The sequence below is a fragment of the Fusarium poae genome, chromosome 1, assembly GCF_019609905.1.
Source record: "Fusarium poae strain DAOMC 252244 chromosome 1, whole genome shotgun sequence".
NCBI classification, from domain to species: domain Eukaryota; kingdom Fungi; phylum Ascomycota; class Sordariomycetes; order Hypocreales; family Nectriaceae; genus Fusarium; species Fusarium poae.
Genome location: NC_058399.1, coordinates 1,490,579 through 1,507,426, shown reverse-complemented (window position 1 = coordinate 1,507,426; position 16,848 = coordinate 1,490,579). Strand labels below are relative to the sequence as shown.

The 16,848-nt window shown below is 48.9% G+C and overlaps 6 protein-coding genes across 6 annotated transcripts; 3 read left to right on the top strand and 3 right to left on the bottom strand.

Moving 5' to 3' along the window:
- Positions 1–43: 43 nt before the first annotated feature.
- FPOAC1_000519 (uncharacterized protein) lies at positions 44–2,144 on the bottom strand (the record flags this gene model as incomplete). The annotated part of the gene is made up of 6 exons (XM_044845132.1): positions 44–467; positions 522–976; positions 1,028–1,438; positions 1,489–1,514; positions 1,567–1,689; positions 1,982–2,144. The coding sequence occupies 6 exons, from the start codon at positions 2,142–2,144 to the stop codon at positions 44–46; spliced, it is 1,602 nt and encodes a 533-aa protein (XP_044711048.1).
- A 1,692-nt stretch (positions 2,145–3,836) lies between these two features.
- FPOAC1_000518 (uncharacterized protein) lies at positions 3,837–8,544 on the top strand (the record flags this gene model as incomplete). The annotated part of the gene is made up of 7 exons (XM_044845131.1): positions 3,837–4,183; positions 4,232–5,086; positions 5,137–5,345; positions 6,165–6,391; positions 7,295–7,377; positions 7,547–8,075; positions 8,137–8,544. 7 exons carry the CDS (start codon positions 3,837–3,839, stop codon positions 8,542–8,544), a joined length of 2,658 nt encoding a protein of 885 aa, XP_044711047.1.
- A 1,813-nt stretch (positions 8,545–10,357) lies between these two features.
- On the top strand, positions 10,358–11,900 carry IPP1 (Inorganic pyrophosphatase; the record flags this gene model as incomplete). The annotated part of the gene is made up of 5 exons (XM_044845130.1): positions 10,358–10,873; positions 11,054–11,173; positions 11,227–11,570; positions 11,623–11,706; positions 11,759–11,900. The coding sequence occupies 5 exons, from the start codon at positions 10,358–10,360 to the stop codon at positions 11,898–11,900; spliced, it is 1,206 nt and encodes a 401-aa protein (XP_044711046.1).
- Positions 11,901–12,118: 218 nt separating this feature from the next.
- On the bottom strand, positions 12,119–12,465 carry FPOAC1_000516 (uncharacterized protein; the record flags this gene model as incomplete). The annotated part of the gene is made up of 2 exons (XM_044845129.1): positions 12,119–12,231; positions 12,285–12,465. 2 exons carry the CDS (start codon positions 12,463–12,465, stop codon positions 12,119–12,121), a joined length of 294 nt encoding a protein of 97 aa, XP_044711045.1.
- Positions 12,466–12,751: 286 nt separating this feature from the next.
- Positions 12,752–13,955, top strand: FPOAC1_000515 (uncharacterized protein; the record flags this gene model as incomplete). The annotated part of the gene is made up of 2 exons (XM_044845128.1): positions 12,752–13,047; positions 13,097–13,955. 2 exons carry the CDS (start codon positions 12,752–12,754, stop codon positions 13,953–13,955), a joined length of 1,155 nt encoding a protein of 384 aa, XP_044711044.1.
- Positions 13,956–14,263: 308 nt separating this feature from the next.
- Positions 14,264–15,327, bottom strand: MDE1 (Methylthioribulose-1-phosphate dehydratase; the record flags this gene model as incomplete). The annotated part of the gene is made up of 3 exons (XM_044845127.1): positions 14,264–14,357; positions 14,413–14,937; positions 15,176–15,327. The coding sequence occupies 3 exons, from the start codon at positions 15,325–15,327 to the stop codon at positions 14,264–14,266; spliced, it is 771 nt and encodes a 256-aa protein (XP_044711043.1).
- Positions 15,328–16,848: the final 1,521 nt, after the last annotated feature.

Sequence of the window (16,848 nt, the reverse complement as noted above, 5' to 3'; positions counted from 1 at the left end):
CGTGTTTACCTCACGCTTTTGCTAAATCGATTCCACTTTGAATTTATTTGAAGTTTTCGGGATGAAGGATACCAGCCATGTTACCCTCGTTGATTCGCTTAAGCGTCAGGGCGGCAATCAGGGCGGCGCCGACACCGCTACCATCCTCAGCAGTAAGGACTTCAATAGGGTCCTCGTCCTTCTTGTTGGCCTTCTCGGGCCAGTCGAGAATCTCCCGCAGAGCCTTGGCACCACGCTCCTTGAAGTGGGGGTACTTGTTGAATACGGAACCGTCAGCACCGACATGGCAAGATTGGTAGTTTTTCTTCTTGCAAATAGCAGCAACACCACAGGCCGAAAGCCGGGCAGCTCGTGTGCCGATGAGCTCAGCAGTTCTGCGGATAAGCTCAAGCTCGGGTTGCGTGCACTTCAAGTTCAGCTTCTTGTTGAACAGGTCGTTTGTCTCGGACAGGTTCTCCCAGGGGTCCCTAAGAATGGTAGGTTAGTTGTGATCGTAGTATAAGATGTCCGTTGCAACTTACTCCTCAATGGCAGACAGGAAGGAGGCATCAAGAGAGTAAGGCTTTCGGAGGAGAGCAATGTCTTGGTTCTCAAAGATGTGAATGGACTTGTTGTCGTGAAGGTCGACGAGAATGAGTCGGAAGATTTCACCAAGGTAGAGACCAGCGATCATCTTCTCAAAAGCCTGCTGGCCAGGGCGAGGAGACTCCTTGTCAATGATGATGTCGTAGGGAGTTCGGGGGAGGACCTTATGTTCATTGTCGAAAGCACCCCACTCGCAATTGATAGCCATGGGCAGATCGGCAGGCAGGTTCAAGTCAGCAATCTTGGGGATTGAGCCGCAGTCTTCCATGTATGCGGCGTTGCAGCCCGTGCCGAAAATGCAGCCAATCTTCATGGCAGTATCGGTGTAGGCGGAGGCAATCAACGTGCCAGTAGTATCATTGATGATAGCCGCAAGCTTGATAGGAACGCCCTGTATACCGTGATCAGTAAGTCATTGTTACCCGAAGTCAATCCAACATACTCGAGCCTTCAAGGCCTCCTCGAACATGGGGACAATGTTCTTGCCCTCGACACCGTCAATGTCGAAGCCCTTGGTCCATCGCTGGAGGATACCCTCATCGATGTAGTTCTGGGTGGCGGGGTACGAGAATGTGAAACCAAGAGGTATCTTCTCCAACTTGCTGCAGTCCCCGTGGTGTGTCTCGAGGAACTGGTAGAGACATTCGGCGATGTATTCCCAAAGCTCCTCAGAGGTGCCGGACTTGAGCTCCTCGGGCATGCGGTACTTGGACTGGATAATGTCGAACTCGGACTTCTCGTCAGTGAGTGTAATTTGGCACACTCTCAGGTTAGTGCCTCCCATATCGAGGGCCAGGTAGGTGCCGGTTTCATAGCCATCGGGGTATGACATAACCCAAGTAGGGTTCATAGGCTAGAGAGTGCATTAGAAGCAGAATTTCAAATACAATATTTCTAACTCACGATACTGCCGCCCTCAACGCTGAGACCTGCTTCGTGTTAGCTCATATCTCAGGCTGTCCCTTTGTGCGTGTATCGTACCCTTGGCGAGTTCAGAAACAAAGTGATTGGTGATCTCCTTAAGCTTGCTGGGCTCTACTGTGAAGAGATTCTCGAGCTTGTTAATCTCTTCGGCGAGGTCCTTGGGGACATCGGCCATAGATCCTGTCATGTTTGTCGTTAGCAACTGCTTTTCGGCGTTGTTGTGTTATTTCTTTGGAGTACAGCTATAAGCGAACTAAAGGGAAAGGTTCTGGAGAAAGGGAGGTTGCCAAGAGAAACGCATTCTGGTTGTAGTGCTACAAAGGCACTGCCCAGTACCGCGCCTACACCAGGAAGTAGGACAGTGTTTGCCAGCTGGCGGATCGAGATGCGTGCTATGAATTTCGACCTCACGTAATACACCATCTCTGGCGGTTCTTTCTTCTTTAAGCATGAATGTCACGGTTCCACGAACTGGCTGCCACCATGGTAGAAGCTAGCATTTGGACAAGCTCGAACAATGGGTCTTGCACTGCTGATTTTCCTAGTCGCGACCTTAATCGATGTATAAAGGGCTTCTGACGTCGGACTCCACGGTCTGGGCTGAAGATGGAGCTAACATCGTCATTGCAGCTCATTTTTGCTGGCTCTGCCCCACCATGGCAGTATCTCGAACAATCAACAGCTGGCAAAAGTACAATCGAGGCATCCAAAACCACAAGACGTCAAGCTTGGCGGCACGAGGGGAATGCGTAAGGAGTAGCGAAATCAGCAATGGGGCATACGTACCCTTTCGGGAGGGAGGGCGACGAGGACCAAGACCGACCATTTTGGTGAGGTATGTCTGATTTGGCGGGGTTCGGATTTGGCGGGGTAAGCTCTTGTTGAAGTTGAACTGGAACTCGTTTAGGTTGGGAGGTTTTTCAGGAGCGGAATGAAAAACAGGAGAGGTTGGTATAGGTATAAAGCAATTGATAGCAGTAGGTCGAGGTAGGGGGAGGCAAAGGGTTTTTAAAGTAGCCCACGTCAAGCCAAACCAGATAAGTTATGGGACAGGATAGGATGGAGGGAGGTAGGTGGAGCAGACAGCACCTTACGTAGGTAGCTGCAGAGGAGGTAGGTACGAGCTGGGCTAGGCTAACTCAACGTTTGGCTGTGGTAGGCAGTAGAAGCAGCTAATGGATTCTCACTCAGTGAGTGGAAGCTGTAAAACGAAAGATGCACAGGGAGCCTCAGGTCATTAATTGGTGGGCCGGGCAGAATTAAAGTACATCTACCTGCATGAAGATGTTGACATGTACTTTATTACAGATCTCATGACCAATTGGCCAGTCTCATATCATCCCAGGTCCCCGCCAAATGTCTTGTCTTTGGATTCTCGACTCTCGACTATCCCACATGCATGTAACATGTTAGTACCTACCTAGGTAGATACCTAGGTATCTATATTCAATACCTGCAGCTACTTCTAGCTATCTTAGTAGGTGATACGCATTGACCGCTTCATCACAAAGCAAAATAATCAAAAAGACACCTCCGGTTTTGAAGCTCGTCTGGGTTTAAAATTAGCTGCCTTACGCTTGAAAGCGCCGGTGTGGTTCGAGACTGGATTGGGATTTATTTCCCCTCGATTACAGCCCTGGTGTTGAGCTCTTGTCGGGCCGTTGGAGGAGACAGTCTAGTGGCTACTCAGTTGATAGTCACGCAACAATAACACATCTCGATTGCTTGTCCAAAAAATACTCTATTCTAAAAAGAATCCGATTACTAGAGAAAAACCATGATAACATGATACACCGAGTACATACCTTTCTCTCAACCTCCACGTCGTAGAAAACATGGGGGTCGGCCGCGTTGAGTTGATAGCTTGAGCTTGGTAACATGATGTCAGGTCACAGTAAGCCACTTTTCGTGGGGAGGTCCCCGAGGCAAGGTAACGGGCTACTAACCTACCTGGCTCCTCTGCCAGTCAGGTACCTCTAAGCTTGTTGACATTTCGCAGTCGAATCAATGGATCTCTCTGATGCAAAGCTAACGCTAAGATAACGGCCCGGGTCCGGCGCTACGATTCTCCCGTCTCTTCAATGTAGCCACGTTTTCATTGGCTGCGCAACCTGGCCTACCCTGAAGCTTTCGCTGACGTGCAACGTATGCTTTTCGGGGAGCTGTCTCAGGAGTGCTGCGAAGCTGAGGTGTCGAGAGTCGTGAGCTTGCATCAACCAAACTTTGCTTGTCCACAATTCTCCTCGGCACACGGCCACAAATCCTTTCATACCTGACAGCTTTAGATCTACTCAATTGATGAGTAAATCTTCACCCGAGCCGTCATCATGAAGCCGTTCGCCATCACCACGGCGCTCTTTAGCTTGGTCTCCGCCGCACTCGCTGGCGCAAGCACCGAGTCCAAGACATCAAAGATCATCCGTCCTGCCGACTTCAAGCCTCCCCAGGTTTTTCAAAACGCCAATTTGGTGCACGTCATCTCCCTCGAGAAGAATTACGTCAAAGAACAGATTAACGTCCTTGTTGAGAACGTCGCGAAGGAGCCACAGACAGAGTACTATGTGCCATTCACCACTGAACAGCTACCTCGTGTAGGAGGTTTCGAGGTCAAGGATCGAAAGGACGCGAACGCAGGGCCTTTTGTAATCGAAACTGTTGAATATGATGCCAACAGGTAGTTTCTTCAAGCTTCATAGAGATGATGATGCTAACTTGGCGTTAGTGATGTCCAGTACTACCGCATTCAATTACCTACGCCGCTCAAGCCTGGTGCTCAACAGACGCTCGGCATCACTTACTACTACCTGAAGGCCTATACCCCTTCTCCTACATCCATCTCCCAGAGGGCTAGGCAATTCCTCGCCTACGACTTCTCCGTCTACGCACCATCCGCCTACACTACGAAGAAGCAGAAGACCGAGATCAAGGCCGGCACCTCCAACATTCCCGATTACACAAAGCTTCCTGGAAGTGGCGACGTCAAGGAGTACCCCGTCAAGCAAGGCTCCAAGCTTATCTATGGTCCTTTTGAGGAGAAGCCCGCCGGAGCCGTCTCCCCTGCTCGTGTTCGTTTCGAGTTCCAAAAGCCTGTGACCCACGTCAAGGAGCTGGATCGTGATATCGAGGTCAGTCACTGGGGCGGCAACATTGCCTTTGAGGAGTACTACGATCTACACTATCGCGGTGCCAACCTAACCGGCTCCTTCAGCCGAGGAGACTTCACAAAGGATCTGATCCAAGGCAATCGCCCCAGCCATGCGCTCTCCGACATACGAGTTCCTCTCCAGGTAGGAAGTGTGGACGCCTACTATGTCGATGTTATTGGCAACATTTCGACGTCCCGATTCCGATCCAACAAGCGAGAGGCTCTGCTTGAGCTCAAGCTCCGATACCCTCTGTTCGGCGGTTGGAAGGCCCCTTTCACCATCGGATGGAACTCGGATGCTTCCAATTTCTTGCGCAAGACCGCGACTGGAGGTTACGTTCTTCGAGTTCCTTTCATTGAGGGCCCCAAGCAGCTCGAGGGTATCGAGTATGAGCAAGTCAACATCAACGTCCTTCTCCCCGAGGGTGCTGAGTAAGTTAATACGCTGGACCTTGTTCACAATCAATCTAACCATAATATAGAAATGTCAAGTTCTACACAAACGTTCCCGAGTCGTCCATCATGTCAACCTCGGTTGATCTGACCCGAACTTACCTCGACACCGTCGGCAGAACGCATATCAGCATCAAGGCAAGAAACCTAGTTGACGAGTTCCGAGATCGACACCTCATCATCTCCTACGATGCGCCTTTGTTGAGCGCTCTCCGAAAGCCTCTAATCATCTTTGCCAGTGCGATGGCGGTCTTTGTGACTACTTGGGCTCTGGGTCAACTGCAGGTGGAATTTAAGCAGAAGAAATAGACGTTTAAATAGAACGGGGCATCTGTCTTTTGATGGAGAAATCTTCGCTTTGCAGGGTTGCGGGAGCGAATTTCCAAGACAGGATGTAAAAGTGCAACATAGAAGGGAATCTCATAATGAAACAAGTTTCTAGTTTGAAAGTGAGGAAGCGTCATATGACTGTTAAATGCTCGCTTGGCTTGGGTCATGTTTTAACCAAAACGAGGCTTTGAGTCAGCAAAGCCACCCATTACGAAAAGTCAGGGCCCAAGCCGTTATGTACTTGCGCAGGTTGGCAAGTTCGCAAGACCAGGTCCAGCCTTTTTATTAATAGCAAACTATACTTGGCTCTAGACTCTGAGTTGTGTGGAGAGACTTCGCCTTTAGTTGAGATGGATGGGCGAGGCAAGTTCCGAATGGTCATCCTTGGTCAAGGACCCCTCTCCCTGCTTGCGCCAGGTTGTGCTAACATGGGTTGGTCAGAAAGAAACCGGGCAAAGACGCCAGGGCATTGAGCATTTTTGGTATAAGATCAAACGAAAGAACCCTCCTCAAAGACTCACTCACACGTTCTTTTTTATCCTTCATTGTACAAATCAATAATATCTCACATTTTGGAGTCGATATATTCTTCAAAATCGTATCTCCTCGTTGTTTATCGCAGCATTTAAGACAGCTTGAAACAATCACTCGATATTATTACGACATTTCGCAACCAATAAACCATTCGCGCAACAAACCTTTAAACAAACGCCAACATGTGTTTCAGTGATCCCAAGCCTAAGACCAAGTACTACTACCACGAAGAGATCACGCCTTCTCGGCGATACACCGGTCATCATCACCACCACCACCACCATCATCACTCATCCTCGCGCTCTCCACGAGCCAGCTACACGAGTGTCTCAAGGCGGTCTTACAGTCACAGCCCGCGCACCAGCGAACGCGTTGTCTACGAGCGCCGTTGATTGTCAAGAGAAGAGCAATGGGCAAATTGTGGGTGTGGTTGAAGAAAGTATGACGTTGTACAAAGCAAAGTAGCACTTGGCGGGCTGCGTTTAGTGGTATTGGCAATGAGTTTATGTAAATTGATGCGGAACGTATGACTTGTGATGGAGGGTAATTGTCTTGATAAAGATATGGGTACAGCAGGGCGTTTTTGCAGGACAGGATTATACACTGCAACGGATGGAATGAAATGAGCTAGACGACAATTTATTTTTATTTATCACAACGGAGAAAGATAAACACGAGAATGAAACATTGGCACGTTTATTTGACCAATATTCTCGGGAACTACGGAGGATCTTGGGTCCATGTCATCCTGAGCTGAGCTGAGCTCTTCTCAGTGAAGCCTGTTGGTTGACGTAGGTACTCTATCGCGTGGGCGGGGTGCGGAGTGTCCCGCAGTGCTGGATCGTCGCTAGAGTGGTCATGACATCACTTTGCCTTCCGCCACTAAACCAAAGGAGCTCTCTAAGACAGCGCGTTACTCCAAATGTAAGTCCCAGTGCATCCGACAACATGAAAGGGCACTCGTGCTTCTGAAAGCAGGGAAAGTAACAGGGAAAGGTACTAAGTATTGTCGTCAACGTCAGTTTAAAATGCTTCCCCAACTTGTTTAAAGCCTGCACGATCCCTGCCCTTGGGTTGGCATTGAACCTTCTGGTGATCTCTTACATCCATCCCCCTTGTAACCTCGGAACCAAGTCCCATACGATTTACATTGATCTACTCTTCAAAAGTGGCTCCTCAGCTGAACTATTGAGTCGCCTTATTTTGCTCTGTAAGCTTGTCACTGGTGGGCGTGGATTCACGATGCTGTTGCTTTGTAATTTGTCTCCTTATGGAAACCAGAAGCGGACAGCGTCTTGAGATGCCAAAACTGACTGTGCAAAGGAAGTCGCATTCGATACAATCGCACACAGTTCCTTCTTACATTTTAAACAATCATATGCGGAGGCCCACCTCGTCGTCAACATGTAAGCTCAACAATTACATCCATTGCCGTACCTCCATCTATTGTTTGCGCGCATCTTTCCAAATTCACCAAATTTCTACAACAATGTCGCGTTTTAGTTTTGATGCTTCTGTCTCACGCAATGGGTCGGTATCGGGCGAAATACCAGCTGACGCGATACCCTTTCTCAGGAACCGCGCGCTTTCGATTCGCTCAAACAAATCAAAAAACTCTGGCGCTTCTGCTGGTAGTAAGAAGGGAGGCTTCTCCTTCAACTCACTCAGAGGACAAGTCCTCCAGCCTGAACTGTCCCGTAAGCTCTTCCGTCTTATCAAATCCGAGAACAACCTCATCGGCGCTCACGAGACGGCCGGCCGTGAACGAGTTTCAATCGCAACTCAGTTGTCAGAATGGGGTGAGCACACCGGTGATGACAGCATCAGTGACATCTCGGACAAGGTTGGTGTCGTCTTGAGTGAGATGGGTGAACAGGAAGATACATATGCTCATGCGCTTGATGAATCTCGAACACACCTCAAGGCTATTCGCAACACTGAGAAGAGTGTGCAGCCTAGCCGAGAGAACAAGGACAAGATAGCCGATGAGATTCAAAGGCTGAAGTTGAAGGAGCCTGGCAGCACAAGATTGCCTGTCCTTGAACAAGAGTTGGTGCGAGCTGAGGCTGAGAATCTCGTCGCAGAGGCTCAGTTGACAAACATTGTATGTTGCGAATCACAATCTTCACTCTCGATCTTGAGAAAACCACTGACCCAATTTTTAGACCCGACAGAAGCTCAAGGAGGCTTATGCTGCCGAGTTCGCCGCCACCATTGAACGAGCCGAGAAGCAGATTATCTTGGCAAAGCATGGTCGTCGTCTGCTGGAGCTCCTCGACGACTCGCCTGTTGTACCTGGCGATACCCGAGGTGCCTACCAGCATTCGTCTCAGGCTCGACAGATTCTTAACGATGCCGAGGACGATCTTCGCGACTGGCGACCCGAACCTGAGAGTTTCTCTACTCCTATCCAGAGTCGATCTCCAACCCTCGAAGGAAAAGGCAAAGAGCCGCAGATAAATGACGATCGCATGTCTCCCGTTCAGTCCGAGGCTGCCACGTTGGAGTCCGAAACGTCTCCTCAGGAGCAAAGGGGTATTAAGTCCTCCGTTTATGCTGAGGTCGCTGGCTAAGAGAATAATTATAGTCTATTGAGCGCGGGGAAACGGGATCTCTGAGCTGCTGCGAGCTTTATCTGTTTGTCCGAGCCAGTGAGGGCCTTACTTACTTTTGTTTGACTTTGCTTTGTTGGCTTATCGCGATTTTTGAGTATCGGATAGTGTTTGGTGCCGATGGGTTTGCTATAAAGTACTGTATGTTTACCTAGGTACACTCTGCAAGTACAACTTGGCTTTTCTTTCCAGTTGAATCTTATTAGTTTTTCGTCATGTGGTATAGTTCCTGCCAGGTTTGACAGCGCGTGAGCCTTCATCGCAATAAATCTTATGTATCATAACCCCTTTCAGAGGTTGCCCCAAGAGCCCTATCTTTCACTTCGAGGAACACCCACATCAATAGACCCCTTTCAGGATCTGACTTGCTCCTTCCTCCTTCTCAACTATTGCAAGCTCCTGATTTAACGTATAACTCAAGATACTCATCAAGCCAATCTGACAAGCCAACTCACCAAACCAAGTTACCAAACCAAGTTACCAAGTTAACTGCAAGTGTGTCTTCCTATCACCGCGCGAAAAGCCAAGGCTAACCACTCATCACAAACAAGGTGCCTATCCGGCGAGGAAAACACAGATCCAAAGCAATACTAGAATTGTATATTATCGCCGAACCTCTAGCTCAGACATCAGTTTACCGCAAGGTGTCGCTTTCGAATTGCGTATCCGGAAATACTTCGCCACAAAACGCAGTATCACAGGAAAATCTCCTTGGCTAAAAAATGTGTACTACACCGCGCGAGCACACACATTGCAGCGCTTGCAAGAGAGTGTGCCATACTCTAATGTTACCCACTATACATTGCAAATATTTTTGGACATCAGGTGCTTGTCCTGGTGCTTTCTATCCAACCGCCATGCACTTCGTAGTGCCGGGTCAATGTTGTTTTTGCAATGCGGAGAGTAAAGAGCGGGTGAAAGATGAGCAGGAAAATCGAAATGATGCGCACCACGATCAGAGGAACGGAAAGGATGCGAGCAGCGAGAAGACAAGTGGAGAAAAGACAAGCAAAGGCGACAGAAATGGAGAAGAGGCGGAGGACAACACCGAGCAAGCATCTTCTGGTGGCGAAGAGATGGACACAAGCTAGATGCAAATGACAATACTATCATCGCGCCGAAAGTGCGTTTCTTTGAACGTCCGTCGTCTAGTTTGGCCAACGAACACGATTACTTGGTGGTTTTATTTAAGCCTTAGTAGCTTATTAAGTGGTTCCGATCACGGAGCAAGGGGACTTTGTGATTAAGGAAGACCAGCCCGAACATTAAACAGCATCCGTTTTCAAGGCGCTATTCAGTCCAATTGAAATTACTTTCATGATCAACTGAGCAATGATTACAGACAACTTATAATTCCCTCAACTACTACTACGTATATGTTTCATGTTGAGACGTTGAATCGATCATGACCTTCTTTAGCTCTTCAGGTTGGCTGTGCCGTGGTGTGGATATGACATGGCGGATAAGCCAGTCAAGTTTAGCACAGCCGAGACCCATCATGACATCCAAGATCAGTTAGTTCTCTTCTGCCATTGACCGACTGAATTTCCGTCTGGCCTTGCCAAAAAAAAAAAAAAAAAAAAAAAAAAAGACCTCGGTCTCTCTTGTCACACAACAGCCGATGACCGCGGTGTAAGTATACCTGGACACGGGCAAGGTTTCCGTGCACTCACCGTATACTTCTTGACATCAATCCCTTAAAGCCCTCTACCTCCTTCAATTCCTTTTCCCCGGGGCTGCTCCACTCTTCGCAGCCCCTCAAAGACTGCTATTCATGTTCCACCGCCGTCTGTTGTTCCAGAGGTCGCTACGCACCATTATAGGCACTGGAACACTGCTGCATAGGCCCCTCGCAGCACCGTTACCACTGTTGCCATCTCCCGTACCAGGACGGGCCAATTACATGGCGTCCTCTACAACACGCAGCCCTGTTGCTGCTACAGACTCGGGTTCGGGCGGGAGAAACAGTGCCCCGCCCCCTCCATCCTCACCCCTTCCCTCTGCTACGTCAACCGCCAAAATCTCTTCTTGTCGGACAGCTCAGATTGCTCGACACTTTTCCACCTCTTCATCACCCACAGGTCCTGTCTCAAAACAACAGCCCGATATGGCCTCCAACTACACCGTCCGCAAGGTTGCGGCTCCCAACACCCTCGAGCACCGAGTCTACATCGAGAAGGATGGACAGCCCGTCTCTCCTTTCCACGATATTCCTCTCTACGCCAACCAGGAGCAGACTATCCTGAACATGGTCGTTGAGATTCCTCGATGGACCAACGCCAAGCTTGAGGTATGTTTTCCTGCGTCAATTGCTGCTATTTCTTGCCTCGTGTTTTCCTCACAACGTTTGTTGCGCTTTATCAACAGCTGTCGTGTGCCCCAACATTACCCCTCCCCCTCATGGCGCAATCACCGCCTAGACCAACAACAAAACAAAATAAGCGTTGATGCTGACAAAATCCCTCTCCAGATCTCCAAGGAGGAGCTCCTCAACCCCATCAAGCAGGACATCAAGAAGGGCAAGCTTCGATACGTCCGAAACTGCTTCCCCCACAAGGGTTACCTCTGGAACTATGGTGCCTTCCCCCAGGTATGTTGTTATAATCTATCATGATCTGGATGTATCGCTAACTCTATCACTAGACCTGGGAGGACCCCAACACTGTCCACCCTGAGACCAAGGCTAAGGGCGACAACGATCCTCTCGATGTCTGCGAGATCGGTGAGCTCGTCGGTTACCCCGGTCAGATCAAGCAAGTCAAGGTCCTCGGTGTCATGGCTCTCCTCGACGAGGAGGAGACTGACTGGAAGGTCATTGTCATTGATGTCAACGACCCTCTCGCTTCCAAGCTGAACGACGTTGAGGACGTTGAGCGACACCTGCCCGGTCTTCTCCGTGCCACCAATGAGTGGTTCCGTATCTACAAGATTCCCGATGGCAAGCCTGAGAACCAGTTTGCCTTCACTGGCGAGTGCAAGAACAAGGAGTGAGTGTTGCTATTGCGTTTCTGACATTTCAAAACTAACACTCTTTTCTAGCTACGCTCTTGACGTTGTCCGCGAGTGCGCTGAGGCCTGGGAGCGTCTCGTCACTGGCAAGACCCCCGCTGGTGGTGTTTCTACGTAAGTTTCTCATCCTGGTTGACATACAAGATTCATACTAATTCATGTATAGTACCAACGTCACTGTCCAGCACTCTCCTTCTCGCGTCAGCCCTGACCAGCTTCCTCCTCTGCCTGCTAACGAGGAGCTCCCCGCCGAGAAGATCGACGCTTCCATTGACAAGTGGTTCTTCATCAGTGGTGCCTCTGCTTAAGTGTTTATAGACCATCTTGCATAAAAAGAACAAGTCGGATGGACATCTAGTCTTCACAAAAGTTGAGCATAATAAATGCTCGGAGCAATGTAAAACATGATGCCAATTGTCGTAATATTATACAAGGCCCCTGTGTTGCCGCACTGGGATTCGTAGATGTACATGAGTCGTTTCCTCAACGCCGTCAATGCATGGTAGTGATACAGTAAAGTGGTATTTTAATCGGTCAAATCGGCTGCCTTTTGCAGTTGGCGTGAATGTCGGTCCACCTCCTCGACAAGTCCCTTGATGTTGATCTTTTGGCAGTCAAAGTTGAGCTCTTTGCCATCCTCTGTACCTGGTTAGCCATTGACCCCTCCAACGAGAGTATACGAGACAACGTACTGAACTTAACCCGTAGAGAGCTAGGTTCTTGGGAATTTCGAGGTAGAATGGTCGATGTAATGCTTGTTCCGTTGGCTCGAGCATTTGGAGGTAGGAATGTGAGGAATAAACGAGCTGGTTTCGCGCAGGTCGAGAACGGGTTGAACTTGGCCGAAACCTCTGTCATGAATTTTGTAATCATCTCGGCGGCGGAGGCACAGCGTGCGAACAATTCAGCGAAATTGACTAAATGAGGGTGTCCAACGTGGTCGTTAATTCACCTGGCCGTTATTCGGCGGCTTCACGATGCTGAAATTTCGAGGTCGGAAGGGTGCCTCGGTACATGCATATTGTCCTAAAGGGGTTTCGTTCGACCACCGTAACGTCATGATGGCAATGGACCACGTTTCGAGATCGACTTGGACCTTCATGTACATACCTCTTAATTTCCCACCTTGATACAATATCGCGATTCTTATAAGCCCGAAATGTCTTTCGAGGGTCTACAAGAGCGCTTGACGGCTCTACAAGAAACCACCATACAGCTCAAAGAGCTCATCAATCGCCTCGGAACGCTGAAATTCCAACCTGGCTCTGTACCCCTGAGCACCGACGAAGAGAGCAGCGAAAGTGGCGAGCTGAGCGCAGAAATTACAAGCACTTTACGAGATGGAGAAGAGGAGCATGAGCTTCTTCAAGAAGAGGTGGAATTCCTCCGCGGTGCAGAGCATGATAAGGCCAGGTTGAAAGAAGGCGTCGAAAAAATTGGAAAGGAGCTCGAAGGGTACGACTTACACTGACCCATATCTTGAATTATGTCTAATACGATACAGTTGTCGTTTGTCCTTTCGAAAAGCACGATTAGCGGCGAAACATAGTCTTGCGCAGGCGCAAAGACGAGAACGCGAGCTACTCCTTACATCCTTTTCGCAACCAGCATCCGAGAACAACTCTCTCTACCCTGACGACGAAAAGGCCAACCGTCCCCAACGCCATCACCACCACCCTCAACAGCAACAGTCCAGCCTCACCGAAGAGGACCAGCAGACAGTTGGAGCAAGCGCCAATGTGACTAATGCTCTACGGCGCACGCACGATCTGATCCAGGCGGAGCTGGCGCGAAGTGAGTTTGCTCACGAGACATTAACTGAATCATCTGCTGCGTTGAAGAAGCTGAACGAGTCGTATACGGACTTGGATTCGATGCTGGCTAGCTCGAAGGATTTATTAGGAACTTTGCTGCGCTCGCAGAAGAGCGATACATGGTATCTCCAAACGGCATTCTACATGCTGGGTATAACACTTGGTTGGCTACTTTTCAGAAGGTTGCTGTACGGGCCTATGTGGTGGCTTGTATGGCTACCTCTGAGGTTGATGTTTGGACTGGGCACCTCGGCTGGTAGCGCAGTGATGCACGCCGGGTCTGGATCGGGCAAGATGGAAGAAGCTGGACAGCCGAGTAAAGGTGTTCCCGTCGAGGGTTTGCCTGGCGATGACTTGCCCACTATCCAAATTGAGACTGAAGAAGCCGAAATCTTGGAAGAGGTGGACAAGATTGTGAATGTTATTAGGAACGCGGATGAGCTTGGGAATATTCCTGAGAGCAACGAGGATAATGTTAAGAACCCAAAGAAGAGAATGTGGGAGGAGCCCGAGGTCGTTGAGCAAGAACGCTCTAGAGACGAACTATAAAGCGACAAGTCAACTGGCTTTGCGTCAACAAATGATCGGTTCCCTGGTTCGCGTAATCATGTTGTGAATACCATGACTACTAGACGGTTTTGAAACTCACTTGCATGTGTGAGCTACATTCATCATAACCTAAGATATTCTCTTGTCCCTCATCGTGACTCATGACCCTTGTAGCCACATACTGAACCTCCCGCCTCTCAACTCCCGTCAAAATCTGGTATCCTTTTCAACGTGCCTAACTTTTTATCCCCCATATATCCACTGCATACTATCTATCAGAGTATGTACGTCAGATATGTCCCTTCTTTCTATGTTCGCTGGGGAGCAATCTGTTCAACTTCGCTGATCCAAGGGAGACCAAGCTTCTTCATCTCAACAGCGAGTTGGAAAAGGTAGTCGAGACTACCATGTGTCAGTATAAAGGGTCAGTGCAGGTTGGTTCAAAATGGTTTCTTACCTCTCACATTGAGTCTTGGCCTTGTGGACATTGTCACCCCAGACGTAGACACCATGACGACGGACGAGAACAGCATATGTGTCGGGGTACTTATCCATAGCCTCCTCCAGGTACTCAGTCAGATCCTCCTCATGAGGGGTGTTTTCGATCACAGGAATGCGAAGAGTATCATGGTAGCCCAAGTTGCCTGTCTTGGTCATGCCACGGCCAAAACCCTTAATCTGCTCGATATTGTTGATCTCAAAAACACGGTCCTTTCCAGGGCCCTGAGACTCAAGCAGGAGAGTAACGAGGACAGCCCATTGTGAGTGAGTGTGGATGCAGCAGCCGGCCCCTCGGCGGGTGAAAGCGGCGAGGAACAGAGGAGTGCACTGAGAAGGCTTGTAGCAGGGAGGGGATCGCAGATATGTGCGCTGGTTGAGCTTGTTGTGGTTGGGGTCCTGCTCAGAGAGGGCCATCACATAGATATCGGTGTTTTTCATAAGCTCTTTTTGCACGCCTGAGGGAGCAATATATACGAGATCACTATGGGCATTGTGTGAGTATCATTCGTATACTAATCGACAAAGATGGCCTCATTTTGAGAGTAAAGACTATCAGCAATTCTTTTCACTTGAAAAGGGGAGCGTAACACCTTGTGGCGATAGTTATAAGCCAGATGGGTGCCAGGAAATATTTGCATCTCCTCCAACTTGATCGCGGGGTAAAGCAATGAATGGGTCAAGAAAGATATAAAAAGTCGAGTAACAGCAGTTAGACATACTCATCTCGAATAGAGCAACCACCTCCGGTACCCGTGACCCAGCCCAAGGTCCAAAACTTTGCGCATAGCGAGGGAATTAGGTTGGCAGGATGGTTAGGGTCCTCTGAAGTAATGAGGGCATCGCCAGTTTGGCGTTGTTGCTCAGCTGCCATCTTGCTTGTTCTTTAAGTCCTAGGATTGTTATATTCAAAGTAAATTTGGTGAGTATGTCGGAGCAGCCGAGACGGATGTCGGAAGTGGTTGGCGGCTGTGGCGGTCTCGGTGTAACAGCTTGTGATGCACAGGGAAATGAGATGATATCACAGTCAAACATAGGTAAGCAATGGATATTGATTGCAGATTTTGGTACTAATCTTAACACCCAAAAGCCATAGGTGCTTAGCCTAAGAATTCAGAGCATCTTAGTGGCTGTAGAGTCTGTAGGTGCCCTGTGCCATCACAAGCGTCACCGTTTTTAAGGAGATGAGAGAGATCCATCCAATTGACTGCCACAAATTTACCATTTGAAGCAATGGCTGTTAGATTCAATACAGTCTAATTGAACAATTAGAAACAGTAGCTCAGAGCGTTTGACGCTTGTTCATGTTCAAGTCGTTAGGTATTTCCCTTGATCCATTGGACCGCAAAAACCTCTTCTGTGATGTTCTTTCTTTGTTCTTAATAATCCAGATTCCAACATCTCGATGCTATGCGCGTTCATACTTGAATCTGATGTTGTATTGCATCTGGTGGCAAGTCAAGCGTGCTATGAATAGGAACGGGGACGGAAAAGCCGAGAACGGTCCAGAGCCGAACTAAGGCTCTGCCGGTTGTGTCGTGAAGCTTCGACGATACTCCGCCCGTTGAGACAACAGGTCAATGCATTAACTCAAGGGTTCACATCCTAACTGGTCGATGACTCAAGTTCGAGATGTACGGTAGCAACGACACCTACCTAAACGGTGGACGAATACCTTGGAAGAAACCTGATTTTATGCCTGGGAATGTAAAGAATTGGTGGATAACATTAATTGAATCGCACTTGTTTGATGAGTGTGAGAAGACCATCTTTTTTCTTGGTCTTGGTCTTGGTCTTGGCCCTGGACCTGGCTTTAATGACCATTTTCAGCTCTCACGCCGATGCCGGGAGGCTAAGCCCTGGTCCTGGTATCATACATATAGGTACGGATGGATATTCGTACAGGGCACGTAATTCGCAAATGCCCCTAATATTGAAAGGAATAAGTCCATCGGCATTGGCACCCATCCCAATATGGGGAGGACAGGGGTGGTTACTACAGGGCTCGTATTCATGGGATCATGAGCCGACGGCTTTTGGCTTTTGCAGGTGACAGGCGACAAGCGACAGGCAACAGATCAGAGCAGTCATGGAACTCACCCACACTTTTTTCAGACTCAGCTTTCGCTACACGCGCCAAAAGATGAGCCGTGTACGTGGCTCTCTTGTCTCCATGAGGGAAGAGGCGAATAGAAGAGAGTTTGTTGGGCACCTCTAGTGACAGTGCATTGACATGACGCTGGTATTAGCCAAACAAATTCGCTCTAAAACAAAGTCTCTCGATTCAATTCTCCAGAAATGGTCTTGAATTCCTCGGCCCGCGTAGTTACTTAAACAGAAAAGGCCTCAAGATGAACAAAGTGGCTTATTTAGCACAGTGATGGATATGCTCTCT